Here is a 19,963-nt window from a genome sequence, read left to right on the forward strand (position 1 = left end):
GGAGAGTAAAAATATGCTTAAAGAAGGTTAAAGAAGGGGGATGTGGAGGAAGATAAGCCTTCAGTAAAAACAAGCTGATGGGGGTGAAACTGGTGTGTGTGTGTGTATGTGTGTGTGTTGAACCATTCCCATTTTCCCCACCCCATCCCATCCCCTAGTACAACAGAGGAATTTGGCTTTCAGTCACTCACAACAGACACACACACACACACACACATACACACACAGAGAGAGAGAGAGAGAGAAAGAAGAGCAGATGGGAGCCAAACCACTGCATACCAACTTGGATCTGACCCTGGGTATCATGAGAAATCCCCGTCCCCCAACAGGAACTAAGAATTGCCTCGCTCTCCATCTCATCTCCTGTTTATCTCCATCACTGGTCCCCCATCTCTGATCATACATAACTCTCATTTTATAATGCATCACTGTGCCTGCAGCATCAACTGACCTCTTGACTTCTTCTATTGCAATCAGGTTCTTGCCTGAAACTAACCTATGACAATAACCTTAACATGAGCAAGTGTCATATTTGAAGCAGTAGTTTGTTTTTTATCACTTCTTTGATAAGATAAGACAAACATGTGACTGTCATCCAACCATGATCTACTCCAAACAGCACCAAACCTACTGTATGCAAATAGACTGTTATCTGCTTAAAAAGAAAAAACACAGGCAGGGTTAAGCAGGGTGTAGACTAATTGAGTGTGTGTGTGTGTGTGTGTGTGGTGTGTGTGTCTTTCCAACCTTGAAGCTGGTTAGCTCTTGTTTGGTGAATCCATTACTGTGGATGATCTTCATCTGTTTGACCAAAGTGCTTTTACCACTCTCTGCTGCACCTGCAGGAGGTTGTAAACAGTAATTATTGTCTTTTTTAAAACATGCACCAGAGATAAAAAAACATATTAAAGTCTGTGGTGGGACTTTCCTGGAGGTGAATCTGTCTCTCAAACATAAATTGCCCCTCATGGCTTTACAAGAGTTCACAAGCAAAATGAGGATCGTTATCATGTCATCCACTGGAAAATATGCAGTTGTAGACTCAGGTGGTTGGAGGCTTTCACCACTTTCACCACAGACTCAGGTAAAACTCTAGTCAGGTGAGTTTCAGGTGAATTCATAACAGCATTCTCAGTCTCACCTAGTAAGAGTATTTTAACCACGTTCATCTCCCGCTTGGCGTACTCGTACAGGTCTCTGTCTATTTTGGCACTGTGTATCCTCGCCTTCTTCTCCTCCTCTGTAACTTCGGTACCGAGGCACAGTCCCATCCCGAGCACTCATCTCCTCCCCGACCCCGGCCAGAGAGGAAAACAAAGGCAGGGAGTCCAGACTGGGATCACCCCGAGTTTGTTTCTACACGGTGCATGCTCCCAGCTCTCCTGCTCCGACTCAGTCTGTTCCCTGTGAATCTTACAGCGTAGGACGGTTACGTCTCCACACAACGAAAAAAAAGTTCAGGCCATCTCAGAAACATCCTGCAAACTCGCAAAATCGGAGTGGCGGAGGATAAAACTGATTTTACGCATCGCTCCAAGTGTATTCCTCTTCCTGTCAGTAGCAGATATTTAATCCGTGGTAACTTTTTAGCGGCTTGTCCACAGCGGTGAAAACACCAAACTGTTATGTCACTGTGCGCCACAGCGGTTCAAAACTCTGTTCTACCGCCCTGGCAAAGACCCCAGATAATCCTAAAGCTGCCTCCTCCCACTGCTGCAGCCTGGTGCCCAGATGGAAAAGTTTTGGACTTCCCTGGGAAGTGACGTGCCGGGGGACAAAACTGCTGAGCGTGCAGTTATTTACCTGCACGTGCTGAGAAAACTAAATACATCACTTCAGTGTTGGAGTGGCACTGGAAAGTAAGTGAGTACATTTGCTCAATTACTGTACTTGTACAAAACATATCATCTGATAAGAGTAAAGCACCTGCATACCCACACAGGTGGTTTCAGGTGCTGTAACTGATCACACCTGCTCAGGTTAGAGTAGAGCAAGTACTGAAGTACAGTTTTCAGTCACTTGTACTTTACTTCTGTTTATACTTTTACTCCACTAGATTTTAGAGAGAAATATTGTACTTTTACCACACTACATATATTTATATATTTATCTAGAATTATTTTCTATAAAAGGTAACATGATGAGTTTATAAAATATTCCGTTTTTAAACATTCAATCAGCCTTTAGCTTGGGACATCTTTTATAAAAAAACAGTTGTGTGTTTGGAGCCCTGCATCACATTTCAAATATCTATGAGCTGTGAACAGCGAGAGGGAGTCAATATTTCACAAAAAAAAAAAAAAAAAAAAAAAAAAATATTGTTAAAAGTCCATAACATGAATTCAAATTTGTGCATCAGAACTTTGATGCTTAAAGCATGTTTTTCTGACAATACCTCTGTATTTTTACTTAGGTAGGATTTTACTTTTATTTGTATGGAGTAGTTTTACATAAAATGAAAAGATCTGAACAGTTCTTTCATCACTGATAATAAGGGTGATGTAAACTAACAGGACAATAAGACAGATGTCAGTCAAGCAAACCCAAACAGCCACAGTCCTGAGAAAAGCTAATAATTAAAAATACTTGTGCTGGACATGAATTGTGAATTATTCATAATAATTTGTACTATCAATTACGTAGTGAAGTACATTTCTTGAATACACCCCAGAGAAAACCACTCCTCCCTTAGGCCCTCCCCTTAGCAGGTGGGGTATGAAAGGCCCTCACCTGGCCTGAGTTAGTCTCTTGCTGGTGCCTTGATGGTGATGGCATCTACCTGAGGTGGTGAGTAAGATTCTCAGTTCCTTTTCCTTTGTTAAATTTAAAGTCTGGTCCTACTAATTTTATCTTTTTTTTAGGCTCACCTGCTGCTACTCTGCTGTCTTGCTTTGTTTTGTTCTGTTTGCTGTGTTGTTACCTTTGGTTTTGATTGAGTTCACTAGAGTTGATTCTAGTTTCTGTCTTAGCTTCATTTGTTTTGAGTATTTTTATTTAATAGCTTTGTATATAGGTGGGTTGGGATTTATTCATTTGTACATAAATTGGGTTGTGGAGTTTGTTACAATAAAATAAGTTAGATTTTTTTTTTTTACTACTGTCTCTGCATATTCAGTCACAAACCTGTGTCCTTGTAGTCCACAGTGAACTAGTTGAGTTCTTACTATATCCCAGGTGGCGTTGTTGGTTATTGGTAGTTTCTTGTGTCCATTTTTCCTTTTTTTTAATATTATTTTTAAACTCAACATTTTACTCTGCTCGCCCACAGTTCCATAATTGCCATCTCCTTCATCAAAATGAACTGAACCATACACTTGATTTGAATAGTAATAAACATAAATTTGAAATATAATTCCATGTCACATTATAAATATATCCTCATTTTTAGTCTTTAACATTCATACAGCTATTTTCTGAATCAAAATTGTAATCACCTTTTCTTATCTCAGGCCTTTAAATTCTGTATAACCGGTCTCTGTATACACTCTTTTTTTTTTTTTTTTTTTTTTTCTACCAATTGCTGTATTCTTTTTTTATTAAGTATTCTCTTAAAGAGTAGGTCTTGGATTCAGTCTGTTGTTTCATGTGAAGGATTTGTAGAAGCCTAAAGAGGTAAAAGCATTTCACAATTAGACAAAAGTTAAAAAAATAATAAAACAATTATATAACAGCTGTCTTATCCACTGGTAACCCCTTTATCTGAGACCCAGTGAAGGGAGGTTGCAACCTCTGCACTACAGTACCACAATCTGCTGTCATGTCTCATTAGTCTGACATTTGAATGTTCAAACCTACAATTGTTGACCCAAGGGAAAAAAAAAAAGACCATTTACAATATTTCCACCTCCTGCAGTCTTTAGTAAATGGGTCTCCTCTGGGCCCCTGTGTAAAACAAATGTTTATCTTCACTATGTCATCCACTGATAACCAGTTGTAAAGGGTCGCCTAACATGAAAGACTGTGGTCTGTTATGTCCCCCAGATAAGTGACAGGATCCTTCCTGCAGAAGCTCCTCTGTGCACTCGGGTTCGGTGGATTAAAGGCTCTTTGTGTTTGTAATGAGGTGGTGGTTTGCAGTTTTTGTTCAAATCTGAGATCAGCGTGAATGGGACAGGAGCAGTCGGATTTAGCAGTTTCTGAGAGGCTGTGGCCTCATTTCACTGACTCACTGAACCATGACTTTGTGCTGATCCAACAAAGATCTCTGTCATCAGGCTGCACACGATATTACTGCTGTAAAACACACAACAGACAACACTTTGCAGTATTACTGATTTATTTAATAAAGGGAAATTTACATTTGCAATATACTGACTGAAAGGTTGTGAAAATTTCCACTCTGATACTTAGAAACATATTTATCTCTCAGGCTGCTACCATCCCACCTTCCAACTCACAGACACACTTTAAAAACACAGTCTTGCACCATCAGCAACTCACGTCAAAGTAATGCACCTCATACAGTCACAGAAGAAGCAACAGTAAACTGCAACAGACTAACAGTGACCGGGTCCCAAATCTTGGATTGTCTCGTGAAAAAGGAGAGGAGGACATTCTGGTTTTCACAAACACATTTCTTGAACAAAGACTGAAGAAAGTGGGACCCAACAACTCTGCACAAAGTTGTGGAGACACCGCAGTGGTTCAGACTTTCTGATACAATTCACAGCCCTAACATTAGTTATAGCTTTAGGAATGAGGCACTACTGTCATTTACAGCATAAACACTCACTCAGCTCTCTCTCTCACACACACACACATGCTCGGTGCAAATTCAGGTAGTTAAAATCCACAGTTAGAATTAGAAGACTACTTACAGATTATTTAAGGTAAAAATTAGGGTTTTTTTTTAGGATGGACAAAAACATAAAAATTAAATAAATCTACATTTCTAAGTGTATTAAAAACATTCAACCTCACTGATGACACTTGTATGACTGATCATTAAAGACTAATTTGGTTTGAAATCTTAACTGACGATGCTGTTAAGATCTTGTCAATAAGTTATGGATAATTACAAGCTTAACATACCATTTTAACACCTATACAGGGTCACGTAGTGTGTGAACTCATGGATACAAACATACAATATGACAGAAGAAAAACATAAAAAGTTCTCTGTGGAGGATGAGAAGTGTAAAGGGATATTGCAGGTTAAAAATCATAGCATGGATTAGGTGTTTGGATTGTTTGTGTTCTTGTCAAGGCAGGTCTAATCTAATCCCATTTAGGCTAGAGTAGAGTCCGTACAGAAGAGAACTGAGAGAAGCTAGCCCAGCAGCATGAAGGACATACTGCCAAATGTTAAAAGCAGGATTTTGCACCCAGCGGACCACTAGAGACCGACTGCCCCCCCTGGGGGTCTTTTCACCCATAGCAGGCCTAGTTTAGGACAACATGGACCATCTGTCAGGGTCAGCTGAGTCCACAATCTTAAAGCTGAGCGTACCAGGAGTAAATCTGAGGTTTCACTAGTGAGCAGTCTGGGCTGCAGGTTCACTCTGCTCCTGCTGCTCTCTCTTCTTCATCGCCTCAATCACCGCCATCTCCTTGGCCTCCTTCTTCTGGTTCCTGGCTTCAAACTGCAGCCTGCCATCATGAAATGAGATGTAAATAAACACCATAAAACCATAAAGATTGAGCTATACTGAGAGAATTAAAATGTAGATGAAGAGGATAAGGAAGTGTGAGTTAAATTAAAAGTCCCTAACCTGTTTTCAATGATCCTCTGGACGATGTCATCAGTGGTGAGATTGTTCCCACTATCGATGGTCCTGAATATGCCCCTCTTCTTTGGTTCCTGAGGACAGAACACACAATTGGTTATTTCAAACTAAACAGTTCCACATTTCCCCTGTCATCCCCAGTGAATGAGGAGGTCCTGTCTCAAACACACAGGGACAATTAAACGCTGTATTCCCAATACTTTTGTAAAGCAATAACTCACATCATTCTTTAGAGTTTTTCAGATTGGAACCAGTAAGTAGGATGTATCAGAGACTAGTCCAGGGGTGGTCACACACTGAAAACCCTACCATTTTAACTATACTTCATCACCTATGCCAACACTTAGCATTATCTGATTTCCTTATAAACAAACAACAAAAAAATTTGTACTGTAGCATGTTTGAATGCACTTCTTCTGGGTCAAATCAATTTAACCTCACATTATAAAGCATTCTGGTATTTCTCTTCAGCTTATGGATTTCTATGTTTGTGTGCAAAGATACAACTATAAGCAAGAGATAATATATGACAAGGTATCTCAGTAAAAGATGATAATAGATCAGATGGAGGCTTCACAGAGTGACATGAGTGGTTTAGTTTAGTTTAGTGCTCAGAGCAGTGGACAAAAACATCAGGTTGTTCTGAGGATGCAGCTGATCACCAAGCCACTGAAAAGTTATGAAAGGCAACGCTGCACTGACAGAGCAGCTTGTGTATTTGTGGCCTAAAACTGACCAGTGTTTTGAAAAATTAATCACTGTATCACAAAATTAACCAATATTTGTTTACACCATGTTGCTGACAGCCTTCTTTTGAAGGAACATTAGGAGTCTGATTATGTGATTTTTGTATGCTTGCTGTGTGACCAAGAACTACCTGAGTTTGAGTCAGACATTGAGCCAACAGAATATTTTGATCTTGAAAGAATCTCAGTTATAAGCACATGTTGCTGCACTTTGATCAGAGGCAATAGGACCCTGTACTCACAGCGTAGGGGTCTGACCCATCCTTGTCTGGGAACACCTCCGTCTTGCCATGACACACCAGATCCACCTGCACAGATTACACAAACACACCTTGTTGAACCAACCATCAGCGGATACAGAGGGACACAAATGGACATTCTTTCTGTAAGTACATGCCAGTCTGTCTACATGTATATTCACAGTGGAGTAACTGAGGAGGATCTGTGCTGGCAGATCCTGATTACTTCACATATTAACTGGTATTATTGCTTGCAGTTAACTACCCACAGTCTATATGACAGAGCTTAATGTGAGTTAAATTGGCAGCCTTTTGTCTAATATTTCAACTCTCCACAAGGGGGCACCACAGTGTTCAGTACTGGACCCTTTTTGCAATCCATACAAACCGATCTGTTGATCTGTTGTTCTGCTTCACACTTTCAAGACATGCTGTAATATCGAAACTGACTTTTAATTCTGTTTACTCAAAATATATGTGTAAATTCCAGGTTATTTTGAAATCTGCAGTGATGCTGCCCTAAATAAAATTCTCTCCTTAAAACACCACTCTACCCACAGCTGGAGATGGCAGTATTTAATGCAACTGCTCCACTGTGTAGTTCTTGTTCTGTGTAGAGAAATTAGGTTTAATGTGTGTGTTCCTCTCCTCTCCTCAACAGACTGTCCTGGTTAACTATAGCTATAGCTATAAACACATCAAATAAAAACCACACTAACAGACATGCAAAGGCGACTCACCTTAAAGTGATCCAGCAGGTCTTTGCCCACTGCGTAGGGTGCACCAATCACCACCTCTGACACATACTATAGACAGACAGTATGATAGTGAGAGAAGAAACAGGTACATGAAGTTGATTTTTCTAATGATTAAACTTTTAATGCTAACACCTCATCAGTTTGTGTATTTCTGTTAAATGTCAATGTTTAACTAATGAGCATCTTAAAAGTACAGGAGAGTTCAAAGGTGAAGGTGTTTTTCCTGCTCGCAAGTTAAATTCTGGAAAATTCTGTCCCTCATCATCAAGACTGAGAGCAGAGTAAAACAACTTAGTGGTTTTGGATTGTGTAACGTGTTTGGTTTGTGTAAAATTCTCATACGTTGTTTTAACAACAAGCGCAGATGGGGGCACAGAGACTCTTTGTTCTAGACTGATAGCTGACCAGCAGGAATGAGGGGCACAGAGCCAAGTTCAGCCTGCAGCGCTGTGAGTGTGTGGGGCAGAGATACGTCCTGCTGTGCTGAGCATTTTTTCAGTTTGTGTGTGTGAACTCACCCGACAGGCCAAGACACTCAGTGTTCTCTCGTGGATGTTCATGATTGGATAGTTCTTGCCCTTGTACCGATTCACTTCCTGAAGAGAGTGAAGAGCTCAGTGACTACTTTTACATTTGTACCTTTTTGATATGAAGCCAACAAACTTAGAGAGAAAGGACAGAACACGGTACATCTAATAGTGGCATGTGTTTACATTCCTAATCCTCCAAAATTACAAACAGTTGTGAGGGCCTTCTTCCCTGTCTAACCATAAAGTCTGGGCTGCTCTTGTGTTAACTTGTTCCAAATGTTTTTCTTGAAAACCGCTAACACAGCAGGGAGGAGTGAATTTCACACCCTCTTAAGAGTGTGTTTGTTGAGATGTGTTAGTGAGTGCGTGTGTGTAATCAGGTGTACCTGGTCAAAGTGCAGACCTACGATGACATAGGGCCTCTCTGCCTGCTTGTAGACCATCTCTAGGAAGTCAACATGGCCAATGTCTGAAAGGTATTTGTGGTCAAGGCAACAACTATAATGTGCATGGCAGAGATGTTTCTTGTTTGTGACTAATTTCTGCTTTTCTCTACATGATAAGGATACGGAAGAGGTCGAATGCTCCAGCCACATAGATGATGGTGTCTCCGGGCTGCGGCTCCTTTCCTGAGGCGAACTGGATGATCTTCTGGGATGTCTGGAGGAACTGAGACACTCCTGTCCATGGACTGTGGCCTTTGGGACCCTGAAACACAACAGCATATACAGTACTGAGTCACATGAACCCACTCCTATCATTGGGACAATACGGCAAAGGCTATGTGAAATAAATATTATAATGCTTTTACATGACAAGGTTATAGTGACATAAAAAGCCAATCGCATGTACCTTTCCAAAGTTGTCTGTATGCTGCTGGTAATCTGGGTTATCCTGCAGAAATTATTAGAGAGGAAGAAATTAGATCAACAAAAAACAAACAACTATTGTTCATACACTAAATACAGACACAGAAACTCACCATGTTGCTGTGATGGGCTTTGGTCATGAGAAGCATACGTCCCACCAGGTCAGTGGTGGAGACACCCTGTGTGCGTTTACATTCCCGGTAACGACCTGCACGCTTCACCTCTGCATATGTGTCCTTGCCATCGACAGTCAGCGTGATGTCATCTGGTAAACAATGACATCAATCTATCATCAACACCATGCCCTCATCACATCCAGAAGCTTGAACACATCTCTAAGGAAGACTCTTGTACAGTAATGATACACGACACTCAGTGTATTAAGACATGAAGTGGGATTCAAAGAGCAGATTTCAGCTGACTCACCTCCATGCACACAGAAGTCACAGTTGTACTTGTCCAGAGTCTCCAGGGTGGTGACGTAAGGTGCCCCTTCTACTATCTCATCCACCCATTTGATCGCCCGCACCATCTTGTAGCGTTCTTCCTGAGTGAAGACTGGAGGACCCTTGTGCTTGGCAATTTCAGCTTTGAGAAGGGGTAGGGGAATAAACTGCTTATTACTGGTGCATCACAACCTTATGTTGTAATGAATAATGTAGGTGATGGTCATCACTTTCAACAGGTCTGTCATTTCTTTATATAACTTTTTACACTGTTATCTGACAAATACACAGGTCATCTGGCATAAAATAGTGAGTAGTAATCCTTTTATTTCAAGCAAAAATAAAAGGATCCTTAAGACTGCAAACATTTGTGGCTCGTGTTCATGTCCTACACTGTATTATAAAAGGTAATCTTAGATATGTGAAGCATTTACATTTGATGAGTCATCACCTGTGCTGTTTGACTATCTTACAGGTAACAATGGAAAAAATTTTCATGAATCTAATCCATCTTAGCTAAGTTTTTGTCTAGAGAGTAATGTCTCTGTGGCCTTGTACCACAACGTGTTTGGTTTTAATTAGAAATAAACAATAACTGGCCTTGATGATGTGTGCGTGTGTGGCAGTTTTACCATCTGTATGCACTCCAGCTATGAGGTAATCTCCCATGGCTTTGGCCTGCCGTAGCTGGTTGGAGTGACCATAGTGCACCATGTCATAACTGCAGAGACAGAAAAAGAAACATCATCATCAGCATGGAAAACAATAGATACTCAGTCAGAACAGTAGACAGGTCAAAACAGAGAAAAACAAACAGATAAACACACACAACAACAAGAGAAGTGGAGTTCACAATTAGCACTATTATAGTTCTGGGGCTTTAAGGTGAAGTCCTTAATGTCTTTTAAATGTCTTTCAGACACCTTTGCAGGATAGTTTTGACTGGCCAGATCTGTTTGCTTTATTGTTCAACATCAGTGAGCAAAACACAGACTGACAGCTGTTTTAACGTGGTGGGTAAAAATGATAAAGGTCAGTGGGAGAAAGGTAAAGCTCTGAGACACTGCGTATACAGTGTGTCAATGCGTATTTGCTTTCTGCCATTCAGTAACTTCTACAGTCAATGTTTTGTGTTGGTTTGGCTTTTTAAAAAGGAAGTAAATGTGAGTTCTCCCTGCTTATTGCAACATATTCAAGCTCTTAACTGATCATAACCAAAAGAAAAAGAAACTCACATCTCCACTGATATTTTCTTAATCTGAGTCCCTCTATATCAGTATGTTTCTCATTTTTATGAAAAATATGCTTTTGTTCAGCACCCTGCAGTTTCGCATTCCTACAATTACTAAACACTCATACCTCAGGACTGTCTGGTCCAACCACAAACTCTGAGCAGATTCACAAGAGCTGGTGGTGGCTAGAAATGGTTTTAAATAATTTATTGATGGGAGTGGGCTCATATTACACGTTTGTGCTATTTTAAGAGATCTCAAATGACAAAATATTAAATGAAACCTCATTCTGATTGCTAAAAGAAAAACACACACTTTTCCCATTTGCTCCAGAAATTCAATTCAGTCACTTTTTTATTCACAGGTCCACTCTGGCATTTTGCACCTGCAGGTTAATTCCAACAGATCCAACTGCTTTAATAAAAGACACCGTCTGTCACTGTACTTCCAGTGGCTGACCTCTACTCTGTAATGACATTAGCACAAGCTGCTAGTGTGAATTCCCTTACCAGTAATCCTCCAACTCCCTCACCTCACCTGGCCAGGATCAGTTAAAAAATATGCTCTCAGTTGTAACATTCTTCTTGAGAGTGATGTTTATGCAGATCAGTGTTTACCCAATGATAATTTCACACTACTGAGCTACAAGTTTGACAGTTTTAGCTCAGCAGAGAGAAAAAATAAATACTGTAAGGTAGTGCTGAATTTTACAAGTGTCATTATTTGCTTGCAATTTACAGCTGAACTAAATTACAGTCAATGAACTAAATTACATCTCATATTCAACTAGATGCAGCTACAAAATCTTATAAAATGTATTTTACAGTTTTCACTTACAGTGTAAGTCCACAAATGCATAAATAATGTTTATTTGAAGAATTAGTTAATAGAGCAATCAAACAATCATTAGACACAGGTAGTTCTGGCTCAATTAACATCTTTAAGTAAATTCTTTGCAGATGTCCTGACCATGTGTCCTGAACCCGGTGACTGATAAAGCTTGCTGTGTATTTATTTGTGTATTTGACACTGACACTTCACTGCTGCAAAAAGAATACTCTTACATTTCATCCCTTCCCTTTTTTCAATATGCTCCTCTTTCTCCCCCTAAAAAGAGAACCTACAGCCCACTACACCAACATGCTGCTTTAAAATCACCCTGAACAACATGTTCACTATGTTAGTTATTTATAACCAACACATGAGACAGGCCATGTCAAACTAGCTATCAGTAACTCGGCCACTTCGTTGTGCAGCGAGTGAGTCCAGGAAAGAATTTGTGCATTGCACATTAGGAGTCAGTTGTCTCTGCAGCTGCAGCTAAATCATGTGAGGATCATGGTGTTTCCCTTATGGTGCAGCGGTGTGACAGCAGAGTTTAAAATAACAACAAAGAGATATGCCTTTCTGCCCTCATGGGTTGACATAGGGGCAGAAAGGCATGGGTTGACTACAACAAACTCTCAGATGTTTATGCAAGAGTGACAAAGAGAGTAAATATATATCCCTGCATAACCTCCAGATGAACCAGTCAGTCACCGCAGGAGTTTACGTAAAACAACACTGCCAGACATAGAGGAATCAATGGCAGGATTTCAAATGAGAGGGCAGAGTAAGGGATAAGGGGGGTAAGGTGTACATACAGCAGAGGTGGTATGGACATCTCTATAACATCTGTGTAGGAAAGAGCGCTTCAAAGGTTTTCACTTCTCAGGCCCTTCTTGTCCTATAAATAATCATAGTTTCTGTTTCCGTCTGGGTGTAGCTTAATACACACAAACGTATTTTTAATTATAGTTGACAACCTTAGCAGTGTTGTGACTCTGTGGACAGAAAGGACATTGGTCTTACCTCATGTTTCTGTGCCATAAAACTGATCATAAATACCAAGATGACAGCGAACAGTGTACTAGGAGAACACTACGCAATTTCTGAATAAAATATTCAGGAACTGGGCCTTATCAGTCAAATAAGTAACATTAATAAACACACAGTAACGTTAATAATCGTGCTACCTTAACAAACTTGGGTTGAACTGCTTGAAGTGGTTTTTGTATGAGAAAAATTGTGAAATAAATTGTGTTATTTTGAAACAAAGTAGCGATAGTTGTAACCAACACGGAAGATAAGGTAGATATGAATAATGAAAAGGCTAAACTCCTGTTGCTATGTTACAACACTGCTAATTTAACTAGCTAGCTAACATTAGCATGCTAACCCACCAATGGCTCCTAGCATTTCTAACGTACATGTGACCGCTTACACAGGACAACAAACTGTGGTAAATAGATTAATAAACCAGCACCGACAGTCAGTGGCAGGTACGGAGACTCACCAGCCGTCACACCACAACCGAACGACGCGTTTCCTTTTCTCGGGGCTGCATACTGAGCCGCCCGGCTTACAGCAACCGGCTTCATCCTCCTGGTTGTCGGCAGCGTGGTGGCCGTTTTTGATCATTTCGACGGGTTCAGGCAAATAGCTTAGTGGTAGTACAGATAAAATCGAGAGGTAGAGTAAGTTTAAAAGAATGTAATTTGGACGGCTACGGGCTTTTCGCGGATGTTATTAGAGAGGACGTCCGGTCCCAGACGAACAGCTTGACACTGAGCCGGCCAACGCCTCCAGCACTACGTCACATCGAACGAATCCTCTCACTGACTTGCTCATTGTGTAATCAGCAATGTCATGTGATCACCTAGCAGAAGAGTGGAGCTCAATCAACTACTTCAGGTCCTGGGTCCAAGAGGTACTCCTACTTGACTCTACTCCATTGCATTTCAGAGACATAAAATGTGCTTTTTACGTCACTACAATTGTTTGACAGCTTTGGTTAACAGTTATTTTAGAGATAAAGATTCCACAAACAAAATATATGATTGTTTTAAAAATTATGTAGCATTATTGGAGATGCACTGCTCAGAAGTATATAAAATAGGTCAAATGAACTCAGTCTCAACTAGCTAGACATTAAAATGCTGCAGTAATAATAGTCTATTAAAATGTAACAATATAACTCTGACAGGAGGCACACAGCTTTGTGCACAGCAATTCTTGCTGGGAATTGATGGGTCTCTGTAAATAATATTATAAAGAGCACTGTCTAGACCTGCCTGCTCTATCTGAAAACTGCCCCGAAATAACCTCTGTTGTCAATTGGTGCTATATAAATAAAACTCACTTGACGTGACACACATCGCATTGTGGTATTGCTACAAGCTACAGTACTGTCAAGTCTATAAATCAAGTGTACTATAATATTACTACTAATATGAGTCCACTAGCAGGCAAGGGGCATCCATCCATCATCTATACCACTATCTGTTAAGGGTCGCAGGGGGGCTGGAGCCTATCCCAGCTGACATTGGGTGAGAAGTGGGGTACACCCTGTACGGGTCACCAGTCCATCCAACATATAGAGACAAACAACCAATCACACTCACATTCACACCTACAGGCAATTTAGAGTTACCAATTAACCTAAGATGCATGTCTTTGGACTGTGGGAGGAAGCTGGAGTACCCATGTAAACATGTAAAATCCACACAGAAAAGCCCTGGGCTCGAACCCAGAACCTTCACTGTGAACCTTCACTGCCTCGTCAAGGGACAGTACAATGAAAATGCAGATTATCATAAACAGACAATTTAATATGAGAAACACTTTATTGTCTTACAAATATAACAACTTCTTTACACAATATCGAGACAACAAAGGAGTTTTCACATCCAGTTTTAGCACTGGCTTGAGTTTCAGGAATGATGAGCACTAGCTTATCGTGGCTAGTCTGGCCTTTCACAACTTCTGATACTATGGTACAGGATGTGATCATTAATACTACTGGATCTTCCTGAGACAAATCAATAGAGACACCTATTTGGTGGTTTCTATTACCAAGGTAACAGTAACATAACCTGACACAAAGAACTAATCAAAATTTAAGTCAAAATTCAAAACTCAGCTTTCCTTCTACAGAGCTGTAAACAAACAAGATTTAAAAAATGTAAACATAAACAAATTCAACAACTTCAGTAAACCAAAGTACAGTAGTAGCTGTACTACGTAACCTGCAAACCTGAGGATGGGTGACAGCAGAGTGAAGGTTGAGTGTGAGTTCAGGAAATAATTTAAGTAAACCAAAATACATAAAAAATAAAAAAACAAGAATACGCTCTGTTGAAAAACGTACATTCAACAATACAAGTTTAAATGTCTGAAAAAGACTATAAAAATAAATTTTTGTTTATGAATGAATGTAGTAAAAGTCTGACCTCCTCAGTCTTTTTTTAAATCTCTTCTCAGTAAAAGCTGTGGCAGCACAGAATCCAAAAACTGGCCTTTGGTATCCGGCTGTTGTTCTGCTGGCATTTGCTACTCATAAACACTTAAGTCACTCGTGTTTCACTGATAGATAACACTTTCCACGAGCATGTATACAGGAACTTGCACTTTAGACACCAGTATTATATGGCCATTTGCCTTTAGCTAATGCTCAATTCAGCTGCATTTTGCATACTAAACTAGTTATGATAATGCACCCATTAAACAGAATTTAAAGTGATATTCCACCAAAAATCCTTCAGCACCTATATGTTTCAAACATGGCTATAAAAACATTATGCCACATTTATGATATACTGAGGGTCATTAGAGAAACTGATCAAGGAGTGGATTCAAAACTTGTCACTACTTCCTCCTATTGTGACTAAACTCTGACTAACCCGGGTAACTCAGCTGCCATAAAGATGGAAGCATGAGAAGCATAACAAAAAACATGTTTAAATCCTGATACTTAAAACTGCATGTTGTACAAAATAATAAGTTCATGGTGCAAAGTGCCATTTTCAAATGGCAGATCTCCTATTTATTTGTCTATTCACACAAACACTCAGTGCATGTGGCAAAACCATACTAATGCAGCCAAAAAGACACAACAGCACCCTGAAAATTCAAGTCCAACTTGTCCCCATCATGGGACTGAAATCTGAATCCCTCATTAGGATTGATTACTGCGGCTGCAAAGTACTTGGCCACAATGTATGCAATCTGTAAAGTTCTGTCAGTTATGTAGCTTTTTTCTTCTTCCTTCCTTTACCATAGCCTCGCCCAAACCAGCCTCCCTGCACAGCTGTGGCTTCTTCTGCTTGTCTCCCAGGGTCAGCTGAGCGGTCCTGCTGCCCATCAGGAGGAGCTATGACCTCTCGGGTGTGGCTGTTCACCTCCTCTGGTCGCAGAGGTGTGGCTAGACAGAAAATAGGATCCTCTGCCCTGATGACACAGAATGAGGGAAACTGAACTTTGAGGCAGAAAGTTTGTCTAATCTCTTCTAATATGATCTAATCTAATCTAATCTGATTAGTATCTGACTTTTTAACATATAGATGTGTTACTAGTGTCTCTGAAATATACATTGGGCATATTTACTTCATACAGTCCTTACCGTTTATACACAGGAATCTGTAAGTTCAGCTCCTCCATGAGGAGGCTCATGACATCATCACACTTTCCATTAATTTTCAGCAAAGCCAGATCATCTTTCGGTGTCCACTAGGGAAAAAACACACAACTACATTATCAGCCAATGAATGGCTAAAATTTCATTTGCATCTGGTGCAAATTCATTTGCATTTTATTCACCTAAAAAGGACAAAACCAAATGTACCTGGAGGTTGACAATGAAGAGTTTGGGTCTTTTGCTAGCTGGTCTGTTCATGCACCACAGACAAGCGTATTTCTTCAGCACCTAGAAGAACAAGAGACAGAGCATATTACTGTGATGAAGATGCTACAAGATAATTATCACTAAAACAAACATCACAGAATAAAATATATATGTCTGCATGTCAGTCACTGTGTTAACATGATATTCATCATTCTGATATTAAGTTAAGAAATAAGCTGCAATAAAACATTTTCAGATTTCCCCCCAAGGTCATATTAGACTACAAATAACTTTATAAAGATTTCAAAGAATAAGCTGCAACAGATGCTATGCTACGACGTCTAAATTAAAATAAAAGCTTAAAGCAATGTTTTTCCAAAATGTGAAAAGACATAGCCAAAAAGGATTTACAATGGCCACAAGATGACAGAAAGACAGGGCAAGTACTGGAGAGGTGAATGTCAACTTGGTGGTCTTAGTATGTAAACAGGAAAATGAGTTCATCTGTTCTGTCAGTCATCCATGTAAACTGCTAAATTAAAAGCTATATTAAGTCAATATTGTGAATATGGGACTCCACAGACATAAAACATCACGATCATCTGTCTAGAGCTAACCTCTTAAGTCTACGACAGATTTTACTGGACCATATTACATTTTCAGATTCACCTACCTTCAGACTGGAGCCCAAGCACAGGATAACATCCGCCATCTTGGCAGCCTCTGCGGCTCCCTTCCAGTTGAGAGGTTGCTCCAGGGTCCCGCGTTCCCCAAAGTGTACAATAGTGTCCCTGAGTTCGCCGCAACAGTGCATGCACGTGCGGCCTGTCCCGTGCCGGTGCAACGATGTCCGCTCCGTCACATCAAATAACCGCACATATTCCCTGACTGGGGAACAGGACGTGCACACCTAAGGAGAGGATGCATGTCAGGAGATAACTGGAAACATTTTTCCAGGACTGTGTAAAACCCAAAATAAATATACAGTTGCTCAGTGTTGCCTCCCTCTCTTTAGTCACTATAAACATCATACTGTAGTTTAAAAGCAACAAGAAACTGGTGGCTGCTGTTTATTTGTCACATGTTGACTCACAGTTGACTTGTTCTAAATGCTGTGCCGTTTTTCTCTGAGCATGATGGGATATTTTTGACAGCTGGTGTTCTCATAGGAAACAAACGATTAGAAATGGATCAGACTGATGCATCACAAATATGCCTCGATCTGTAAGAATTTTTTTTCTCAAACACTCTACAGTTGTGAATACTGCTGAGATGCTGCTTTTGAGGATCCAAAAGTGGTCCAAAAATATTTCTAGCAGGTTCATGTCAGAGTGATTAAGAGGAAAAAGCTGAGGCTGTGTGTGTGTGTGAGTGTGTGTGTGGACATGTGTTTCACCTCAATAAACATGTTTCCATGGAGCTCAGACAGGGCATTTCTGGGTAGACCGCTGCGCAGGTGAAGTCCATCACAGTTTTGGGACACGACATGTTTTACCTTTAGAGAAACACACATATTGTTTATATACTGTAAGTACCATGCATACCAACAGAACGCCTAAAAGTATAAGTTATCTATCTGTCTCACATACCATCTTTTCCTTGTGTAGCATCCTAATACACATATGTGTGAGGGTTGGCTCTGCTTTGCTCAGGTCAGATGAACTGTTTGTAAAGAGAAACAAGGAAAGAAGAAAGAATGGGATTTTTATTCAATTTAGAACAAAATTATGCAGCAAATATCACATCATGTCAGTGACCTCATATCTCACCTGACTGTCCGTCCTTTCTGCAGCTGTGTCCACACCCCATTAGGACCCCTGTAGTCTGGGATAGAAGCTGCCTGAAAGGAAAGAAATCATCAGTACTGTGAAAGTCTCACAAGGAAAAGGAAACTGGAGATGCAGAGTTTGGCGTACAGTACTGATCCCGGCTCCAGTGTAAACCACCAGGTGATTTGCTTGTTTGACTGCCGCAGCCAGCTGTCTGACTTTACTTTTCAGCTCATCAGCATCATCAAACACCTGCAGAAACGACAGGAAATGAAAACCGTTTAATGTTTATGACCACATATATCTGTTGTGTTTAGTAGCCTACACAGCAGGATGACCTCTTGCAGGAGGAAAGGATTCAGCCTCCAGTGACCATGAATATGCCTTCAGTTTTTCAAAGATTTGAAATAAATGATAAATATTACTTTTACCCATTGCTTGTGATTGTCTGAGGCAGACTAGCGTAAATTCATGTTGTTTTATTTTTAATCTTGTGCCCACAAGAAAAAAACATTTGACTTTTTAACTGCTACATTTTAGCAGTGCAGCGTTCCTTGAATTTTGAGTTGTATCCAGTATTCTTGTGGCTAATAAACAGGTTATCATGGAATTTTCTGAACACATTTGGACTTTCCAGAGGATGTAAACATTCACTCCATAGTAAGTTCTCCTTTGGTGCCATTCTGAGGCTAAAATGTCAACACTGCATAGAACATACAGTATCTCCTAATGGGCAAATTAGCTTTTAGTGGGAAAAACATTTTGACTTACCTGACACTCTAGCTTTACCTGTAGCACCACCCTAGTATAACAAACTGTACTTTAGACAAAAAAGACTTTCAGTATCTATGGTGTCAAGGCTGGAATGCCAACAGGGGAAAAAACTGAAGTAAAAAAGGCCTTGAAAATGTGGGTCCTGTGTTATGTAACCATGAGGCCATGTTTGGAGGAGGTGCCATATCATAATCTAGTCTGTTAATATTGTACAATTATCTGTGCATATGTTGTATACTCCACTATATTCATCTAAGCTGTAGATTAAGTTCTTATGTTAAAAACACATGATCTGTTTATAAAATATTATTAATTACTGCAGTAAATGGTATGCAGCCATTTAATGCATTTAAATGATCTTGATTTGACACGTTACACGCATGTTTACATGTTAAAACACCAGTAATACTGAACCAATAATATCATTTAAATAACAATATACCATCACGACAGGGAAAAAGTAAAATCTTCAAAGACTTTTGCTTCATACTCTAATGAACAGTACCTCAGGTGTCTCATATTTTCTAGTCATAGAGAAACCACTAAAATAACTCGAGTGGCTTTTGTCATTTAAACTAAACCAGTCTTGGTTCTTTCACCATCTGATGCGGGTGAAAACCCTCCTACTCAAGTTAGCTCACTGGGCCTGACAGTCTCACCTCCTCCTGCTTCCTCTTGAGCACATTTCTGCGGACTTGTCTCTTGCAGTGCTCCTCCACAGTGTCTCTGTGCAGCAGTAACACAGAGGCCTCCTCCTCTGACCGCTCAGCCTCCGGTTTCTTCAGGACTCGTCCAACCTTCAATTGACAAATTAAGAAAAACCTGGTCGGGCTCAGAAACACTGCAAACAGCAATGGGCTGCTGTTTTAGCCAACTAGCTTGGCAGTAGTAGCTCTAAATGTGCTATTTTCTCGTCTTACCAGTCTGAAGATCTTCCTCTCGCTTTCCCGTTGTAGTATTTTGGCCTTTTCTAATGCTTTTCTCTCAGCCCGCGAAGAAACACCGGTGTCTGCCTCCTCTGCCATCCTGTTTTAAATCAGCTGAGAAGTAGCTTTCTATTCAAAACAAAGCTCATTTCACTAGCGACCAACGACAGCCGGGCCGGATGTGTTGTCCGTGTAGAGGTGAGAGGGAGACAGGCCGCAGCGCCCTCTGCTGCTGGGAGGATGTACATGTTTTTAATTAAGTTTCAGCTTTCACAAACTTCACAGA

The 19,963-nt window shown here is 40.2% G+C and overlaps 3 protein-coding genes across 3 annotated transcripts in view; all 3 read right to left on the bottom strand.

Annotated features, from left to right (window-relative positions):
• Nucleotides 1-1,727, bottom strand: part of gnav1 (guanine nucleotide binding protein (G protein) alpha v1) — a 26,776-nt gene extending 25,049 nt beyond the window's left edge. Inside the window, exons 1-2 of the mRNA XM_018664704.2 lie at nt 1,142-1,727; nt 748-839 (exon numbers count right to left, since the gene is read on the bottom strand). Coding sequence (XP_018520220.1) covers nt 748-839; nt 1,142-1,271 — 222 coding nt within the window. The 5' untranslated portion in view covers nt 1,272-1,727. The remainder of the gene's footprint in view (nt 1-747; nt 840-1,141) is intronic.
• Nucleotides 1,728-4,258: 2,531 nt separating this feature from the next.
• On the bottom strand, nt 4,259-13,156 carry pcyt2 (phosphate cytidylyltransferase 2, ethanolamine). Its single transcript, XM_018664697.2, has 12 exons — nt 12,882-13,156; nt 9,947-10,035; nt 9,295-9,456; nt 8,982-9,133; nt 8,852-8,893; nt 8,569-8,707; nt 8,386-8,468; nt 7,988-8,065; nt 7,452-7,517; nt 6,715-6,780; nt 5,712-5,800; nt 4,259-5,589 (listed from the first exon to the last, which is right to left on the bottom strand). Exons 1-12 carry the CDS (start codon nt 13,004-13,006, stop codon nt 5,472-5,474), a joined length of 1,209 nt encoding a protein of 402 aa, XP_018520213.1. The 5' UTR covers nt 13,007-13,156; the 3' UTR covers nt 4,259-5,471.
• A 1,036-nt stretch (nt 13,157-14,192) lies between these two features.
• On the bottom strand, nt 14,193-19,865 carry sirt7 (sirtuin 7). Its single transcript, XM_018664696.2, has 10 exons — nt 19,672-19,865; nt 19,411-19,548; nt 18,125-18,229; nt 17,978-18,048; nt 17,798-17,870; nt 17,605-17,703; nt 16,882-17,118; nt 16,209-16,289; nt 15,987-16,093; nt 14,193-15,814 (listed from the first exon to the last, which is right to left on the bottom strand). The coding sequence occupies exons 1-10, from the start codon at nt 19,774-19,776 to the stop codon at nt 15,610-15,612; spliced, it is 1,221 nt and encodes a 406-aa protein (XP_018520212.1). The 5' UTR covers nt 19,777-19,865; the 3' UTR covers nt 14,193-15,609.
• Between the last annotated feature and the right edge of the window lie 98 nt (nt 19,866-19,963).

Source organism: Lates calcarifer, linkage group LG5, assembly GCF_001640805.2.
Source record: "Lates calcarifer isolate ASB-BC8 linkage group LG5, TLL_Latcal_v3, whole genome shotgun sequence".
NCBI lineage: Eukaryota > Metazoa > Chordata > Actinopteri > Centropomidae > Lates > Lates calcarifer.